A 16,186-nucleotide genomic window follows, 5' to 3' on the forward strand; every position below is an offset into this window, starting at 1 on the left:
TGGGCTTGAGACTCCAGCATAAGAAGAAAAAGGTGTTTCAAGATGTGAAATACCCAAGTGGAAGAGCTATGATTTTCAACTGGTCCCTTTGACAGAGAAGTTAAAATCAACTTCCCATGACTGTATCTTCCACCACCTTGAGTATAATTCATAACTGTACTTAAATGACTGAGAGTCCATGCTTTTATATTTTGTTGACAAAAGCACCATGTTATTTCTGTTTCCTTAAACCGAGCAGCTCTCGAGAAAAAGTATCCCAAGCCCAATTTGATCTCAAGGGAAACTTAGCATTTCTCAGCCAGACAAACTAAGACTTGTCAGGCAGGTTAACTTAACTAAAAAACATTGAAGCTATCAGCACAAACAGTTATGAGCAGATCTCACTCATAGGTTATTGTTTGAATATTATGGAAGGATCAGCAGATCTTGATGTAGAAATCAACAGTACTTTTCAGCTTCCAAGATGGTCAGAGCAGCAGGGCAGGAAAATGATGGAGGGGAGCACAGTTCTAGGTCTTTCACATAATTGAACGAGAAACATATCTTTCTTGTGATATCTCATCAGCCTGATTTGCAGTTGATCAAATACGTGGGACATATCTGCTGTCAGATAAATACATGTGTGGAGCATTGGGGGAGTGTAGAATGTTTGGCTTTCCCCTGCTAGAAAAATCTGTGGGAACATGCTGTCGTTTGGGATGTGCTGAAGAGATGCGCTCTGGCACCTACGCCACACTGGAGAGCTGTGAGGACAAACATTTGGGAGGAAAGCTGAGCTGATCTTAATTGAAGCAGACACTAGCACACTTTCATCAAAATTCCACCAACTTCGCCCACCTGATGTCAGGTTCTCCACCATTGTGTGAGGGTCGCCTCCAGGCAGGGCATGCTAAAAATAAATTACACATGCACATCCCCTCTCCTGTTTCCCACATATGCACACATGTACTCCAAGTGAGCAAAGAAAGCATGTGGGAACTGCTCCTTGACACCACTGCTGTCACTGAGTGTGTTTGGCTGCAAGTGAGTTTTTTGATTTTCTGTCCCAGGAGGTTTGAGCTGATGAAGAACATGCCACACTGATATTGGGCCTGCAGGCATTGCAGGGCTACTCTCTAAGACCTTACAGTAGTCTGAGATGACTATTTTATTGCACTCTAAGTCTGCCCACACTCATCCTGCAGTTTCTAAAAGGCATTTGTTAATCTGGTTTCTGGACTAAGTACTGTGTGTGCTGGATTAGTTGGTTTCAAAGACTTCTTATCTTAGAGTCTACATTTCCAAATTGACCATTTCCTTCCCTGCTTGCCTGGGCTGTGAGGAGTATTTTGCTTGAAATCCTCACAATATCTGCAGCTCAGCATTGGAGAAATGGCTTTCTTGCAGAGGGTATTGTGTCTTCCCTCCTAGATCTCCTCAGATACTTCCTCCAGGGTCCTGAAGGACTCTGAGATCTGACAGGGACCATCTGGTTTTTTGTCTCCTCCTCAAACAGAGGACATGAGTCATTTGTGGGGAACATCTGTGGATATTTCATTTCATCAGGTTTTTACTGCTCTTGTGGCTTTGGATATTAGCGCTGTGTGTTACTTTTGTGCTCTGGCAGAGGCATGCAGCAGTTGAGCCTCCTGAGAGTCAACTAAACCATATTATTGGCTCCCTCCAGGGGTAGCTGGGTGAAACTTAATGGTCCATGAGATACAAAAAGTCAGTAGAAATTATCTGATGTCCCCTTCTAGTCTTAAACTCAGTGAAATGGTGAAAATTCTGCTTCTAAAGGAAGTAGCAGATGAACACTTGCCAGGATCTCCTACCAGGCTGCTTCTCCAGCTGTGTCCCTGGGGAGCAGTTCCCTTTTTGCAGTCTTGTTTGCAGATTCTCAGCAGAATTGCACCATTTTCACTCCTGGAGACCAAATCCTCATTCCCATCCTTCTGTGCAGCCCATTTGCACATCCTCCCTCAAATGCCAAGCCTGGTTCAGCCCCTTTTCTTGGTGGCCATTTTGGAGAGAAACATTTTTGTTTCCTTTCTGCTTTTACCAAAATTCAAATGAGGTATCTGTTATATCTGACATCTGCCTTTGGCACAGATCAGATCAAACCTCCAGTTCTACAATATCTCTGGTCCTCCTAAATGAAGAAATCAGTCTTGTGCATCTAATCTCTCTGTGTCTCGTTGAGAGCATTAGCAAAAAAAGTCTCCCAGGCATCTTTATAGACTTGAAACATCTCTTCTGCTTTCTTCTTCTGCAGGGAAAATGTGCAGTTTTAACTTGTGGGCATGTATTTTTCTTTTTCTTAAAAGCATTTGCAAAGATGGTCAGAGCTGCCTCTCTTCAGCTGCCAAGTAGGTGTCCTATTGTGCATGTGCTTTTAAGAAAATCAGTGTTTCCTCTCTGACTGAAAAGCTTTACCTTGAATATTTCCATATGAAAAGATAAACTTGAGATAAATTGCAGGAGAAGAAATCCTGCAGTCTGGGGATTTCAAGCAGGAGTGAAGCATGTGTGCTTTTTCCTCATCTGAATTCAAGGACACACAGGTTCTATGACGACAACTTTTCCACAGAGGGAAAGGGTAGGTCTCCTTCTTCTTGCTGTACCACATTAGTCCCTTTTTAACTAACTTCAAAAGCTACTTTTTTTTTTTTTTTTTTTTTTTTAACTATAAATTATAAGTGGTTTTAGAACAGTCTGAGGATCTCTGACCTCGCCTGGCTGCAACAAGTGCTGTGGAATTGTATCCAAAGACCAGGTGGTTTTGGCTGGGTTGACTTTCCAGTGTGAGCAGGTGACAATCAAGTTAATTCCTCTGCTTTTACCTGATTATATTAGTGGAATGGCACTAGGGAACCTCAGTGAGAGATCTTGTGCCTGGAGAAGGAGGGATACGAGACATCCATGGTGCTTGGTGCAGCACACACCAGGAATGTCCCAGCCAGAAGTCCCAACCTGATCTATTATACAAGACTGATTAGGGTGAATATGATAGTAGTTGCCATGGTTATCGGTCATTATGAGCACTATTTCCTGAGAGCTTGTTTAGAGGAAAACTTTGTTGTAATTAATTACAAATTTGTTTTAAGATCATAGCATACATGGTTACAGCCCAGAATAGAGGTTCTCTGTCCTTCCTTCCCTTTGTGCCCAGAGGCCACTAATAGCACATGCAAGCTGTCACAAATGTCTGCATTTACATCCAAGTGAGCACTCTTCACCCGTGCTCACATCCTTGGATAGGTGAACATTTATGCTGCTACATTTCACCCAGTTTCCCACCTTCAGGAATGAGCTTCAGAGCTTGTACAGTCCAAACCCAACCACCAGAGCTAATTCTCAGATTGACAGCAACTCTCTTCTGTAGGAAGTGCCAGGTTGTGGCCATCCAGCTATAAACAGGTTATCACCAGCAAATTAATCAGCAGAGCTCAGCTTCTTGGACCTTCCATTCCAACATCATCTTAATCTGTTTTATGTTTCTTAATCTTTTTAGAAAATCATCAGCTAGAGGCTGCCAAGAACTGATAAGCTTCCTCCCCACTGGGAAAACTAAGAGAGTTTAATATATTTGCTTCCTCTAGCTAAGGTTTACAGTTCTTAATAGTAAGTTCTTAGGAAGTTGCAGAGCAATCAAATGAGAACACAATTGTTAATAAATTTGCTTAATAAAATAATTAAAGCAAATATGAAGAAATTCCAGTGATCTCTTGGTGTATTAAATAAATAGCAAGTAACTTATTTTTAGTTTCACTGGGTAAATTCCTTTGGAGCAGCTATAATTAAAAATAGCTCTGATATACAACTACTTTGCAGCCACTGTTTTTACATTATGCCAAGTTCAGTCTCAGAAAGCTGACTGCAGTTCTCACTCTTTTCACATTTCCAGACTAACTGACACAACAATTTCTTCGTGGTCCTTTGAGCAATAACCCTCAGCAAATCTTTTTTTCTCCCAAATCATCTGCCTTGTCCATGGTCCCTCCTGGTCTCAAAGTACAAAGTGAGCTAGGGCTCTTTCCAAACTTGCTAATGATAAAGACTGTTCGTTTTCCCAGTAGTCTTTGGTGCAATCTGTTTCCAACACTGGGATTGATGAGTGTCTGAGAACAGTGTGGGAGGGCTGCCTGAGCATGACTGAGCCACAGAGTTAAAAAAAACCAACACAACAACCCAACAAAAAAAATAATAGATTCATTTCAAATAGAAAATAAAATTCAAAACAAGCCAGCTAATTTTATTGTCTAGATTATTAATTGTGCTGGGTTGTTCAGCTGCCCCGAGAATGTCGCTTTAATCATTCAGTGAATCTAAAGCCTGTGTCTCCAGAGGTCATGTTCTGATGTCTCACATATGCCACATCGCACTGTTCGTTAGATCCACCAGTCCAGTCACATGGAAGTGATGTTCAGACTATTTCTATGCATATCTGCTACTTTTCTTCCTGAATGTGTCAGTCCCATGATGGGGGCAGTGACTCCAGCTGATACAGACACAATTGCTGATTGCAAAGAGAGACACAGCCACAAAAATGAAGACGATTTTAAATCCATCATGGTTCAGGCTTCATAAGAAGTCCGTGCCTCACAGAAATATAAATTCCCTTAGGGAAGGAGAGTGCTGAGGTGTATAGGATCACAGACACCAATGGGTGGAAGGAAGATGAGTGACCCTGGGGACAAACAACTGGGCTAGGATGCCCAAAATGTGGGCTCAACTCCGAGAAGAAGGAAAAAGTTTCACCAGTGTCATGAAATTCAGTTCTCAGCTCTCTACACCTTGTGCAGTTTCAAAAATCTGGCTGATTGGTTTTGGTGGTGAGATGGGAGCAGGGATTCCCTTTGCACAGTGGGATGTGGGATTTCTTGCTCTTTACTCTGAATATTTGGTGCTGGCAGTAGAGCAGTGAGGAACAAGGTAATCTTCTCCAGGATCATACAGTTGGGCATGACTTCAGATTCCCTCTGGAAGGACAGATCTCAGATGGATCCCAGCTAAGGACGTAGTGAGCTCATGTTTGGAGCCTGTCTTCAGGCTCACATGCAGAAGGTTTGCTACTGGTGGCTACCAGTAGAAAGCAGGTCAAGGGATTCCCAGGCAGTTCAGAATGCTTGTCAGGGGACCCCAAAATGTCACATCCAACTTCTCACCCTCCACTACGCTGGGGGGGGGCTGGCAAGTGATGTGTGAAGTGTTGAGTCAGTATAAATGTCACAGCCAAAGGTCTTCAGAGTCAGGGTGACAACAGGAGGAGACAGTAGTGCCAGGAGTTCTGACACAGGGAAAACACTGTGACTGACAGCACCTCCAGCCTGGAGATTTATCGATGGTAACTTGAGATGCGCCATAAACAGGGGTGATATTAAATGAGTCTGACTGTCTCAGGGGCTAAGTTTTACAATCCAAAGTGTGCACTCTTTCTGTCCCACTGAAATTCTGAGGAATTTTTCCAGTGATCTCACTAAGTGCCTCCCAAGCAGGGCTCCGACCTGAGAGAGCCCTCCCTGCACAGCACAGTGCCAGCTGCTGGGATCAAACACAAATATCCACTGGAGAACCTAGCATGCACCCATGGAGCTTAGTGATAGAGGCCTCCCAGGCCACCACCACTGTCCCTTGGGGCCCACAGCCTTGTCCACCATGGCTTTGTGAGGAAACCAGAAATCACCACACAGATGTCTCAAATTATCAACAACACCCCTGGTGTCAGACACTCTGACCTCAGTGCCAGCAGCTCATGTTCAGGGACAAGCCTCTCTGAAACTGTACTAGGAGTGTATTGAACCTCTGTGAACATTTGCTGAGATGCCCTCTCAGCAAGGTCTCAGCCTCTGAAGTCAAACCCAAGGTTTCCTCCTGGAGTCATTGGCTGAAAAGGGCTGTGCTATCATGCTTTCCTTCTGCTCCTTGAATGTATGTGGGCTGCAATATCAAGCTCTAGCTGCAGTCTTTTTTTTCCATAACTAAGCAGCTCCAGAGGTCAGACAGTGGCCACTCGGCGGAGGCAGGACTTCGTGAGCCATTGTGCTCTTCTGCTTAGGGGTTTCCTTGTTCAGGTAACACATTTTATCCTAGAAACAGAAAAATCATTAGCAAAGCCCTAGGGATACTGAATTCACTCTCCTATGTCACTTCTGCCTATCAAAGGTAAACAGGTCTGTGGAGATCAAAGGCAGAGCACCCCAAGGCCACAAACCCTGTTCTTCACAAGCTGCCTTCACCAACTCACAGACCTTGAGAAAAATTATCTAGTCCAGAAAGTCTGCAGCTTATCTCAGGGAAAAGGTTTATTTTGGTGACTTCTCTGATAAACCTCCTTGTCCTTCTGCCCTCACAACCTTTCTCTCTGTTCCTCCAGTCTGCTCGCAGTTCTCCAAGGGCGTCTACGCCATCTTCGGGTTTTATGAGAGGAGGACAGTCAACATGCTCACGTCGTTCTGCGGGGCTCTCCACGTCTGCTTCATAACACCAAGCTTCCCAGTTGAAACGTCCAACCAGTTTGTTCTCCAGCTTCGCCCAGAGCTTCAGGATGCCCTCATCAGTGTCATTGAACACTACAGCTGGCAGAAGTTTGTGTACATTTATGATGCTGACCGAGGTAAGCCACAAGTACATGTTACCAGGCAATAGTGGTCTAGATTGAGTCTTTGCCTCAAGAAGTCCCCTTACTGTGGGTTGTTGGAGGTCAAGGAGGTGGCTAGAGGAAGGGTCATCCTAAGCCTTCACTGTCCTTTATTCTTTTTCTAAATATCCCTTACTGCTGTAGGTGGGCATTGAGGTAGATGAAGCGTTAGCCTGACCCAGTGTGTCTGTTGACAGGGTCAGGCCTGAACTTCATCAACATGAGCAAAATCTTGAATGTGTGATTTTGAGTTTCATATAAGGAAATTGTTTATATCGAATAGGTCCCTTTCTCAAGTCCATCCAGCTCAAGGTCACCGAGTCCCATGTTTATGATAGTGAATTGAAAAGTGCTCAGGTTACCCCTCAGGCCACATATAGCCATGATGTGTGTGTTTCTGGCAGATAGCTTGGAAAACTCCAGGTTAGTGAGTGATAGTTGTTTATGTAAAATAACAAAAGTATTTTCCGAGGTTCTTGGAAGATATTATCTGACTTTCTAAACCATGAATAGAGCTGGACACCTCATTACCCTGTGATTCAGTTTTTCCAGCTCCCAGATGCCTTTAAAGCTCCAGGTTTGTAGGCTGAGAGAAAAATGGACCTGTGGAGGACAGCACAGAGGTGAGGGTGATTCACAGCTCTGTCCTGGAAGTTATTAGCAGCCCTTGTAGGGACAGGATGACCTTAAGAGACAAGGAGAAGGTGTGAAAGCCTCCCACCCTGCTTTCTGTTCTCAGGAAACATGGGTAGTCTGAAAGGATTGCAGTAGACAGGGTTGTCCAGCAGGATTACAGAGCAGTGCTTTCTACATGTATTCCCCTTGAAGAGCTGTGGATATAATTTAGGCAAGATTTTCTTTAAAATAATGAAGATTTCTGATGAGACGCTGTGGAAGATTCTGTTGAGATGTATTGTGATTGCTCAGGGTGTCCCTAAGCATAGGTGCATAAAACTTGAACAGATCCAAGATGAGAAGGGACCTATGACCCAAAGAGGTTGTGATTTGAGTAGTGACAGACAAGAAGATGGGGGTGAGAACTCTTATCTGAATTCCACACCAGGGCCTAATCAATGAAACTGATTTGCTGATTCCAAAGAAAACTGGGCCTGGAATCACCATTCCAGTGCTAGGGCAGAAAAAGCAAGTCATTGATTCTATCCCAGCTGTGTTTGGGCAAGATTCTTGCCTGTTCACTGCTCTCTGTAGGTTCTCTTGTGATGCTGTATCCAGCCCAGCTTAAGGCAGCTCTGGAGGCTGTTAGAATGGTGGAAAGATGTCACTGCACAACTAAAACCTGGTTCTTCCCCTGCTGACCTCTTTCTTCTCTCTTCCTATTACAGGGTTGTCAGTCCTGCAGAAAGTGCTGGATACTGCAGCTGAGAAGAACTGGCAGGTGACAGCTGTCAACATCCTGACAACAACAGAAGAGGGCTACCGCGTGCTCTTCCAGGAGCTGGACAAGAAGAAGGAAAGGCTGGTGGTGGTGGACTGTGAAACTGAGAGGCTGAACATCATCCTTAACAAGGTCGTGTTATTGCAGGTCTTCTGGGAGGGATCTTGCATGCAGGGAAGGGTTGTTTCTTCTGGAGAAGTTCTTCCTGTTCTTGTCTGATCCATGTCTCATTACAGCTCTCACTGGCTGTGGTGTGTGCATTGCAGCCGCTGCCGAGCTTGCATTCATTTCTCCTGTGTGTTATTGTAGAAACTAAAGCCATTTACTTGGAGCTCCCATGTATTCCTGCTGAGTGAGCTCTGCTGCTCCGTCGTCCCTACTTGTTTGACTTCTCTGCAGAGACTTTAACACCCTCTTACTCCCCAGCAAGTCTGCTTTGTGCTAATTCTTCCAAGCAGAGTGAACAAGACGTGGCACTTTCTTATTCTGCTGAGTTTTTTGTTGGTTTTCCCACCTCCTGTGAGTTAGGGTGGAGGTGTGAATCAGCACTGCCAGGCCTCCAACCTCCAGGTGCTGCACCAAGTTCTCACAACCACTGCCAGCAGGACAGAGATGGGGAAGTTTATGGTACATTTGTAGTGTCCTCAGTAGCACTGTCTCCAGAGGAGTTTGGAGTTCAGCATCCAGGCTGTAGCAGGACTGCATGTTTCCAGATGGTCCTGTGCCTTGTAGCAATAAAGACTTGTTCACTCCCAGGTATCTCTTACCTGTTTATCCAGCTCATGGCCTCAACAGTCAGGTTGTGTGCCTTGCCTTACTCATCCTCGATCTAGATAAGTCACCCAGTAGTGCAGACCCAAATTTTCCCCATCCCCTTTCCTCCATGCTTCCTTTAACACTTTCTATAAGGCCTGAATATGGACTTTTATGACCAGGAGACCAGTGCAAGCCCATGGACATCTCAGTCCACACTTATGTCTGCTCTTCAACTCCAGCCATAGTATCTTTTCCCACTCACACCTAAGGCCAAGGCTTTCCCCACTGCTGGGACTCATGTCCCACATGGCTTAGGAAGGGCCTTGGGATGTCATGCAGCTGGTGTGCTGTGCCTCCCACTGTCATAGCTCTCGTAACTCTTGCTTCTTGCTTCACATGGTGCTTTGTGTAAGCTACCTGTCATCTCCTGTCTCACACTTCATCTGCTCACTGTCTGGGGCAAGGACTGCCATTCCACCAGCTGCACAGCTTGACAGCAACCACAATCCATCCTTGTTGCCTGTCTCTGGGGGCTACTTTATTATATATAATAACAAAGCACGTAGCATGTTTTAGCCTCAAATAAAGGTCATGCTCATGAAGAAGAGACCAGTTTATTCTGGAGGGTAAAGACTTCTCTCTGACCTTGGAGTAGCTGCAGATGAAAATTTTTCACAGGATCTAGGCAGTGAATTTGCCTTTTCTGCAAGCCTCCTATAGGGTATATCAGATTTCTAGGGTTAATGGGGTTGTTTTTTCAAGCATGGTTTGTCTAACAGAAAGTGAAGCTCTGTAGCCAAATATTATCTACTTTTTCTAACAGGAACAGAATATAAGTCTTTCTTTCAAACTTCTTCACGTAACTGGACCAAGTTGTACATAAGTAAAGCTATTTGCAAGAACACTGACAATCCAGATCTTGCAATTATTTGTTTTGCAATGCTGTAAAAACCCCTTCATTCCAAGGGAAAAGGGGAAGAGTTTTCCTACATTAAAGACAGAGCAATTCCAACAGACATTTGTGCCTAAGAGGCAACACCCCTGTTAGGAACAGAGCTCTGAATAACTTTTTCAGACTCCTGTAGTCCATTTTCATCCTCATTTGCTTTCTTATTCTGATTCTACAGAGATTTCTGAGAGCAGAGGTAGTTTTCCCAGCATAAGTAGAGGATGTCAGGTCTTCCACAGCATGCAGATGAGTGAAGAGGGTCAAAGATAGTGTTCAGCTCATTATCATGTGAAATTCAGCTGGAACTTAAACTCAGGGCTGGTTGCTGGTCTCTCAGCTCACTGCACCAGTGACCTCAGAATGGATGTCATTGCTCTGTTTGCCTTGTCTCTCTGAGTGTCTGAGGTGTTCATAGAGCTGCCCCAGCCTCTCAGGGACATTTAAATGCATTTATCTTCTTCCTCCACATGCCTGTCTCTGTTTCTTGGTGGCTGTGGATTTGGACTCCCTGGCAAAGAGAAGAGCTGGAGTTGGCTATTTATCATCAGTCCCTCACAAGTACACACTGGTGCTTTCTTCTCCTCACTCCATACACATGACATAAATAACCACCGCTGACTCCAGCAAGGCAGTACTCACCGTCTGGAAACCGTAGCTGTAGAGGAGTCAGTGTTCAGTGTGTTAATGATCTATAGGAAAATCCCTTGATTTCTTTCTTGGAGATTTCTCTGTCAGGTCTCAAGGGGGTGCTTTATTTTTGCTGAGGTAACTGTCATTTATGAGCCAGGCTTTGGTTCAGGGCAGGATATCCATGGGCTATGCTGTGTAGCCTTAATGGGATAAATAAGAAGTGGGTTGTATTCCATCAAAGCCCTGTATTGTTTCTTCCTTGTCTCTCATTAAAATGAATAACTGAAATTTCTCCTTTGCCACTGTTTCACTCTGAGAGGATTTCTCTCTAATAGATGTCAAACTGGCCCATTAAGAAGTGGGTAATGAAACCTAGGTGGCCCAAGTGAGCTATCAGCATGCAGCCCAGCACAGCCTCTCACCATGTTCAGGCTAAGTGATAAATGCTGTTATAACCTCAGCTTGCTACTGCCGTCCGGACACATTAGGACTGAGCAAGCATTTTAAAATAAATTAAGATCACAAATAACTGTGTAAAACACAGGAAGCAAGCCTCATAATTCAGGTGGATGGGCTGCAAGATTAACAGCTCAGGGAAAGCTGGATGGCAGCCCTCTCCGGTTCATCGACTCTGATGCCTAATAAAATAACAAAGGCAGAGTCTGGGCAGAAGGAGCCAATGCCAGTGATTGTTGACACTGGAGAAATGGGGAACTGGATTGTAATTCTTAGATATCCCAGTGCCCTGGAGATGCTCCTTCCTCCCACAAGTTCTGGGACTTAATACAAAGGTCAGTCTCAGTTGATTAATAGAAGGGGACAAATTTGGTCTGGTTTTGCTTCTCAGATCTGGAAATGGAAGATACTCAGAAAACTACCCATAATAAGAGTATATACCTCTGAGGCCTTAGATATACAGAGTTTTTTTCTGAGGACTCCAGACTACTCAACAGAAATCATACTGAGGGACACTGTGGAGAATCATAGGCCAGTGAAGCTGGTGAAGCAGATATTAATTGTGTAAGAAACATTTACAAAATGAAGCCTTCATTGGAGTTAATTGTCACCCCCACGTTAATGCTGGGAAGCAGATGAGTTTTAATATGCATACAAGAGCACTTCATCAGAGAAAGACTAAGGCAGATGAACCAGTTGCACGGAGCAAGTGTCAGCTCATTTATAATCCGTTTGTAAATCCCTAAATGGCCGCTCATGATAATCTGGGAGAGCTGTTGCATGGGGAGGATCAGTCTGTGAATGCCCTCGCCTGACACTTCTCAAACACCTGCTGCCAGCCTGGTATCAGAGAGAGGTCCTGGGTAGACTGATCTCTGGTTGAATCTGACACAGCAATCATTTTATTATCATTCTGGCGCTGAGAATGTTTCTGGCCTCTCTACTGTTCGTGCAGATTTTGCATGAGCTTTGGCAATGCAGGCAGGAATTTGGAATCAATTCATATGACAATGGAAATAAGAGGTAGTGTTGCCAGCAAAGAAACCTTATGGAAACAGCACAGTTCTCTCAGGAACTGACAATTCATGTGTTTGTGCAGGTTCTGAGGGCATGGTGGTTTGGATTTTTTTTTTTCACTGTCATCCTTCTGAATGTGGTTTTACCAAAATGCAGATGGTATCTGGCTCTAGTAACCTGGTAAGAATTTAAACATGTTGCTAGAAATCAGTGCACAAGAATTTCAGTGGCAAAATGGAGTCAGCAAGAATTTTAGCTCTATTCTTTATGTATTGTTTTTAAATTGTTGAGAAAAAGACAGAGACAATCTGATCAATGGCTCTGTCCCTATAATCATAGGCAAGTCATAACAGTTGGTGCTTTTCTACCTAGACAAGGGAAACTTTTCCAGCTAACATAGAAACTTCCAAATATTACAGATCTGTAAGCAATTGTGTTAATAGAAGAGAATAAAAACCTAACTCTGCAAGGATGAGGGAAAAAGGAGTAGGTGGCAAAGAGCATATATTTGGACAGCATGAATATGAAAATTATTATAAATAATCTCAATGAACATGCAAAGGGAATCCTCTGGGTCTTGTCCAGGCAGCTTTGTTCTGGAGATGTGGTTTGAAGCTACCTCAGTGCACTAAAGGACAAAAATTGTCCTGCAGTCTAAACTTCCTGCCACCTTGCCCAGGTAAGTGTCTGCAGCAGGGGCTCCAGCTCAGAGCATGAGCAAAAAACCTCTAGTCTTGCTTGATGTTTCAGCTGCATTCACAGGAAAAATGGACCCCAGCTCCACACTTTGTTTCTTTAATGTCTGAAATATAAACCTTTTTTAACCTTGTTTTTTAAAAACAAAAACTAACCACAGTTTGTGGTTGTTTTTTTTTCCCTGAGCCCCCAAGAGACAGGTTGCTTGAGGTAGTTAACCCTTGTCCTGTCTAGTTTCAAACTTGCTGCTCAAATACCATTTGTGAAAGTTCTGTCCATCCTCTAACAGGGTTGTGAACTTTTCTCTTGATATGTCTTCCTGTCCACAGCTGAACAGTCTTCTCAGGGAAAAATGGGTGAGGAGGAAGGATAGATAAATTAAACTCTTCTTTCTTAGTTGGTCTCTACTAAATATCCTTGGTTTTCATTTTGCAGATCATCAAGCTTGAAAAGAATGGGAATGGGTACCACTATATTCTGGCAAATTTGGTGAGTTGCACTCCTTGGTAGGGTTGGTTTTTTTTGTTGTCTCATAGTTCATAAAGCTTTGTACTTTAATTACTGAGCTGCACTTTTTTTTTTTTTTTTTTTTTTTTTTAATCCACCTTTTGGTTAAAAAAATACCAAAGTCCTTTGTGGTGTTCTCCTTATGGTGTTTTCTCTCCTGAACCAGTAAGATCATCTGTAGGGTATCTTCAAGGTTGCTGGGTTTTGTTTTTTAATTTTTTTTTTTTTATTTTTTTTTGCTTGCAGCTTCAATCTGCATCTTTTCAAAGCCAGTTAAGCCAACTGTCAACTAGTGCTTGTGGAAATGATATTTTTCTTTTGCATGTCATGGGCACCTGGGGTCCTGGCATTGCACTCCTAACTTGTTTGAGTCAGGCCAACAAGAAGCTGTTGACTTTTGGTAACAATTTGTGTTTTCTAACTAGTTTTAATCCCATTTCAGTAGACATTCTCCAGATTAAATGTTTCACAGCCATCCTGAGCCTCACTACAGGCAAACTTGTTAGTGACAATGCACCAAGCTCCCTCCAACCTTACAGTAAAAATAAAGCTTGTACTTATTCTGCAGCTCTAAGGGATGAACTGGATGTAAAGATTTCTTTAAGGAAAAGATTATTCCTTTACTGCAGGGAGGTGCTGCCTGAGGACAGAGCAGTACTGGGCAGTGGCAGGGTCATCCTCCTGGAGCCAAATGCTGTCCTCATCTAGGAGGATGGAGAATTTCTCTGCCTGGGGAGGTCTGGGAGAAAGTAAGAAAGAGCAGAACAGTAGCCTCAATCCATAGGACAACTGAAGGTTTTCCACAGCAGAGCTCCTACCCTCTCCTTCCCGGATGTGTCAGTCCATCTGGGGGCATGCACAGCAGAGGACAGGCTGGTGGTGGTGTTGGTGATGGTCTAGTGCTGAGCTGAACCCCGGACCTGCTGGGTCCGTGCCGGGTGAGCCACGGGCGGGGGCTGGAGCCCTTCTTCCCTCCCGCAGCTGTGTCTGTGAGGCAGCACGTCAGGCCTGGGGTAATTAAACTTTAAACTACCAATTAGTCAAGCAGTTACTGCCGTTCTCCTTCTCTCAGTCCCAAGATAACTCTGTAATTTACAAGACAAAAATGGCCACATAATTACCCTGCTGTGCCCCGATACTGACCCTGCACTTCTGAGCTGGCGCCTACCGTGTAATTACAAAGTTAAAAATGTAACGTTGTGCAAGGGGAGATGTGCAAACTGTAGAGCAGCCAATAACTTCAGCCCTGGTCCTGAGACGTTTATGAAAGTCCCTTCAGTAAAGTTAAGCAGGGAAGTGATCTGGAGTAGCTGGAGTGTGTGTGTCTGGGTGTTTTTATATATAGCCATGTGAAGGCTAAATAAAAATTATATCAGCTCTTCTCTCTGCACGTCTTCGTAAGGATAAATACATTAAAGGAATGGGGTAGTCTAGTACTCAGGTGTTGGAGTTTTGAAGGACATTTTCCTCAGTCTTATGATATCACGCTCTCCAACTTCCAGCCTGAGGAAGCACACTTTTCCCATCTTTAATTTGTTTTCTTAGCCTTTGCTCAAATGCTGAGAGGACAAAGGTGACTGGAAGAGGCTGCATGCTCAGCCAACATGGGTTATAAATAATTAACTCAGAGCAAAAGGTTTTCATTTCCCCAGCCCCTCTGCAGGAAGCTTCTGCCTTCCAGCTGCAGCTCAGGAGAGGGTGCTTTGGGTCCCCAGAACCCACAAGGTCTGATGGGACCACCAGAATCCACTGTTAATCGCTGTGCTTTTCAAGCAGCTTTGATCTGGTGGGAGAAGAAGAGTGAAAGGAATTCAAACCGTTTCTTTTGGTCTTTCCTGCTCCTTAAAACTTAGCATTGCATAAGAGCCAGACTCCAGAGAGAGGAATATTAAATTAAAAACAAACAAACAACAACAACAAAAAAACCCAACCAACCAAACAAAAAAAACCACACAAAAAACCAAAACAACAACAACAACAAGATTAGCACCTCTCAAGGTTAAGAAGGCCCTTTCCAGGGCAGAACCAGCTTTATGGTTCTGCTATGCACACAGGCAGGCTCAGGCACCAGAGGCCAGTACAGTTTCTGTGATGTGCTGCACCCACGTGAGAGCTACACACTGATCAGTTCAACAAGGAAAGTGGTGAAAAGGCCATGAAGACCCCATGTTCCTGAGACCGTATGGCAACGAGGAAGTACAGCAAACCTCTCTGCAGGGGGTTCTTATAAGGAATTGGGGTTAAACCATAGTGTGGATTGAAGAGATGACAGTAGGTTTTACCCCCCTCTAAGGACATTGCTGGGTTAGGGCCTTCAGAGGGTGTAACATGCTGTAATTTATTCCCACTGACTCATATATATAGTGGATAGACCTTAAAAACCCCACATTTTCCCCTGTAGACAAACCCTGAGATGACAGGGTGTGCATTGCCCCCCCCCACACACACACACATGTATCCTCATGTTCAACCCACACGCCTGGAAAACAGCCCAATTTTGCAGAAGTGGCTCATTCCAGAGTACTGGGTCATAAGAGAATAAATTAAGCAGTAAAAACTGCAAGTGCCTGAGCATTTCCAAATTAGTATTTTTTTCTCCCCTGTGCTAACTGATGGAGTTCTGATTTCAAGGCTTTGATCCCATATGAAGATAAGGCTCCCAGCCCTGGCTGGGTCAGGTTCTGCCTTGCACCAGTCAAGTGAGTCCTGGGCTGGTTTGTAGCCACCAAGTTACCTGCACTAGCTGAAGCAAGGGGATGAATTTAAAATACTTGCTTTTTTTAACACTGCCTAACCTTCTTGAGCCCTTTCCCATGGGAAAACAATTATGGAAATGTCATATTGGAAGCAAATGTTGGGAAATATTTATGGATAACCCCACCAAAATTCTTATTTTTAGCTATATGCTTGTTCAGAGCTATATTCAGCCAAGAAACCTGCAGCAGCACACTACTGCCCAGTTACAGCAGCTCCAAACTGGTGTTGCATCAGGAATGCAAAGCAAGCAAGTTTGCAAGGCAATGCACAGGCTGAACAAGAACTATAAAAATCACCCAATGGACACATTTTGAACATGGAGGAATTCCCTGTCTGGTCACAGACAATTCATGAAAAAAAGAGGAACTGGCTTGCATTAATCACTGCTTGTTTGCCCAGTGGT

The 16,186-nt window shown here is 44.0% G+C and overlaps 1 protein-coding gene across 5 annotated transcripts in view; it reads left to right on the forward strand.

Annotated features, from left to right (window-relative positions):
• Nucleotides 1-16,186, forward strand: part of GRIA1 (glutamate ionotropic receptor AMPA type subunit 1) — a 120,422-nt gene that overhangs the window by 49,217 nt on the left and 55,019 nt on the right. For all 5 annotated transcript variants that reach the window (XM_051631152.1, XM_051631151.1, XM_051631153.1 and 2 more), the window contains exons 3-5: nucleotides 6,356-6,595; nucleotides 7,963-8,147; nucleotides 12,955-13,008. In XM_051631152.1, coding sequence (XP_051487112.1) covers nucleotides 6,356-6,595; nucleotides 7,963-8,147; nucleotides 12,955-13,008 — 479 coding nt within the window. The remainder of the gene's footprint in view (nucleotides 1-6,355; nucleotides 6,596-7,962; nucleotides 8,148-12,954; nucleotides 13,009-16,186) is intronic.

This window comes from Apus apus, chromosome 13 (genome assembly GCF_020740795.1).
Source record: "Apus apus isolate bApuApu2 chromosome 13, bApuApu2.pri.cur, whole genome shotgun sequence".
Taxonomy (NCBI): domain Eukaryota; kingdom Metazoa; phylum Chordata; class Aves; order Apodiformes; family Apodidae; genus Apus; species Apus apus.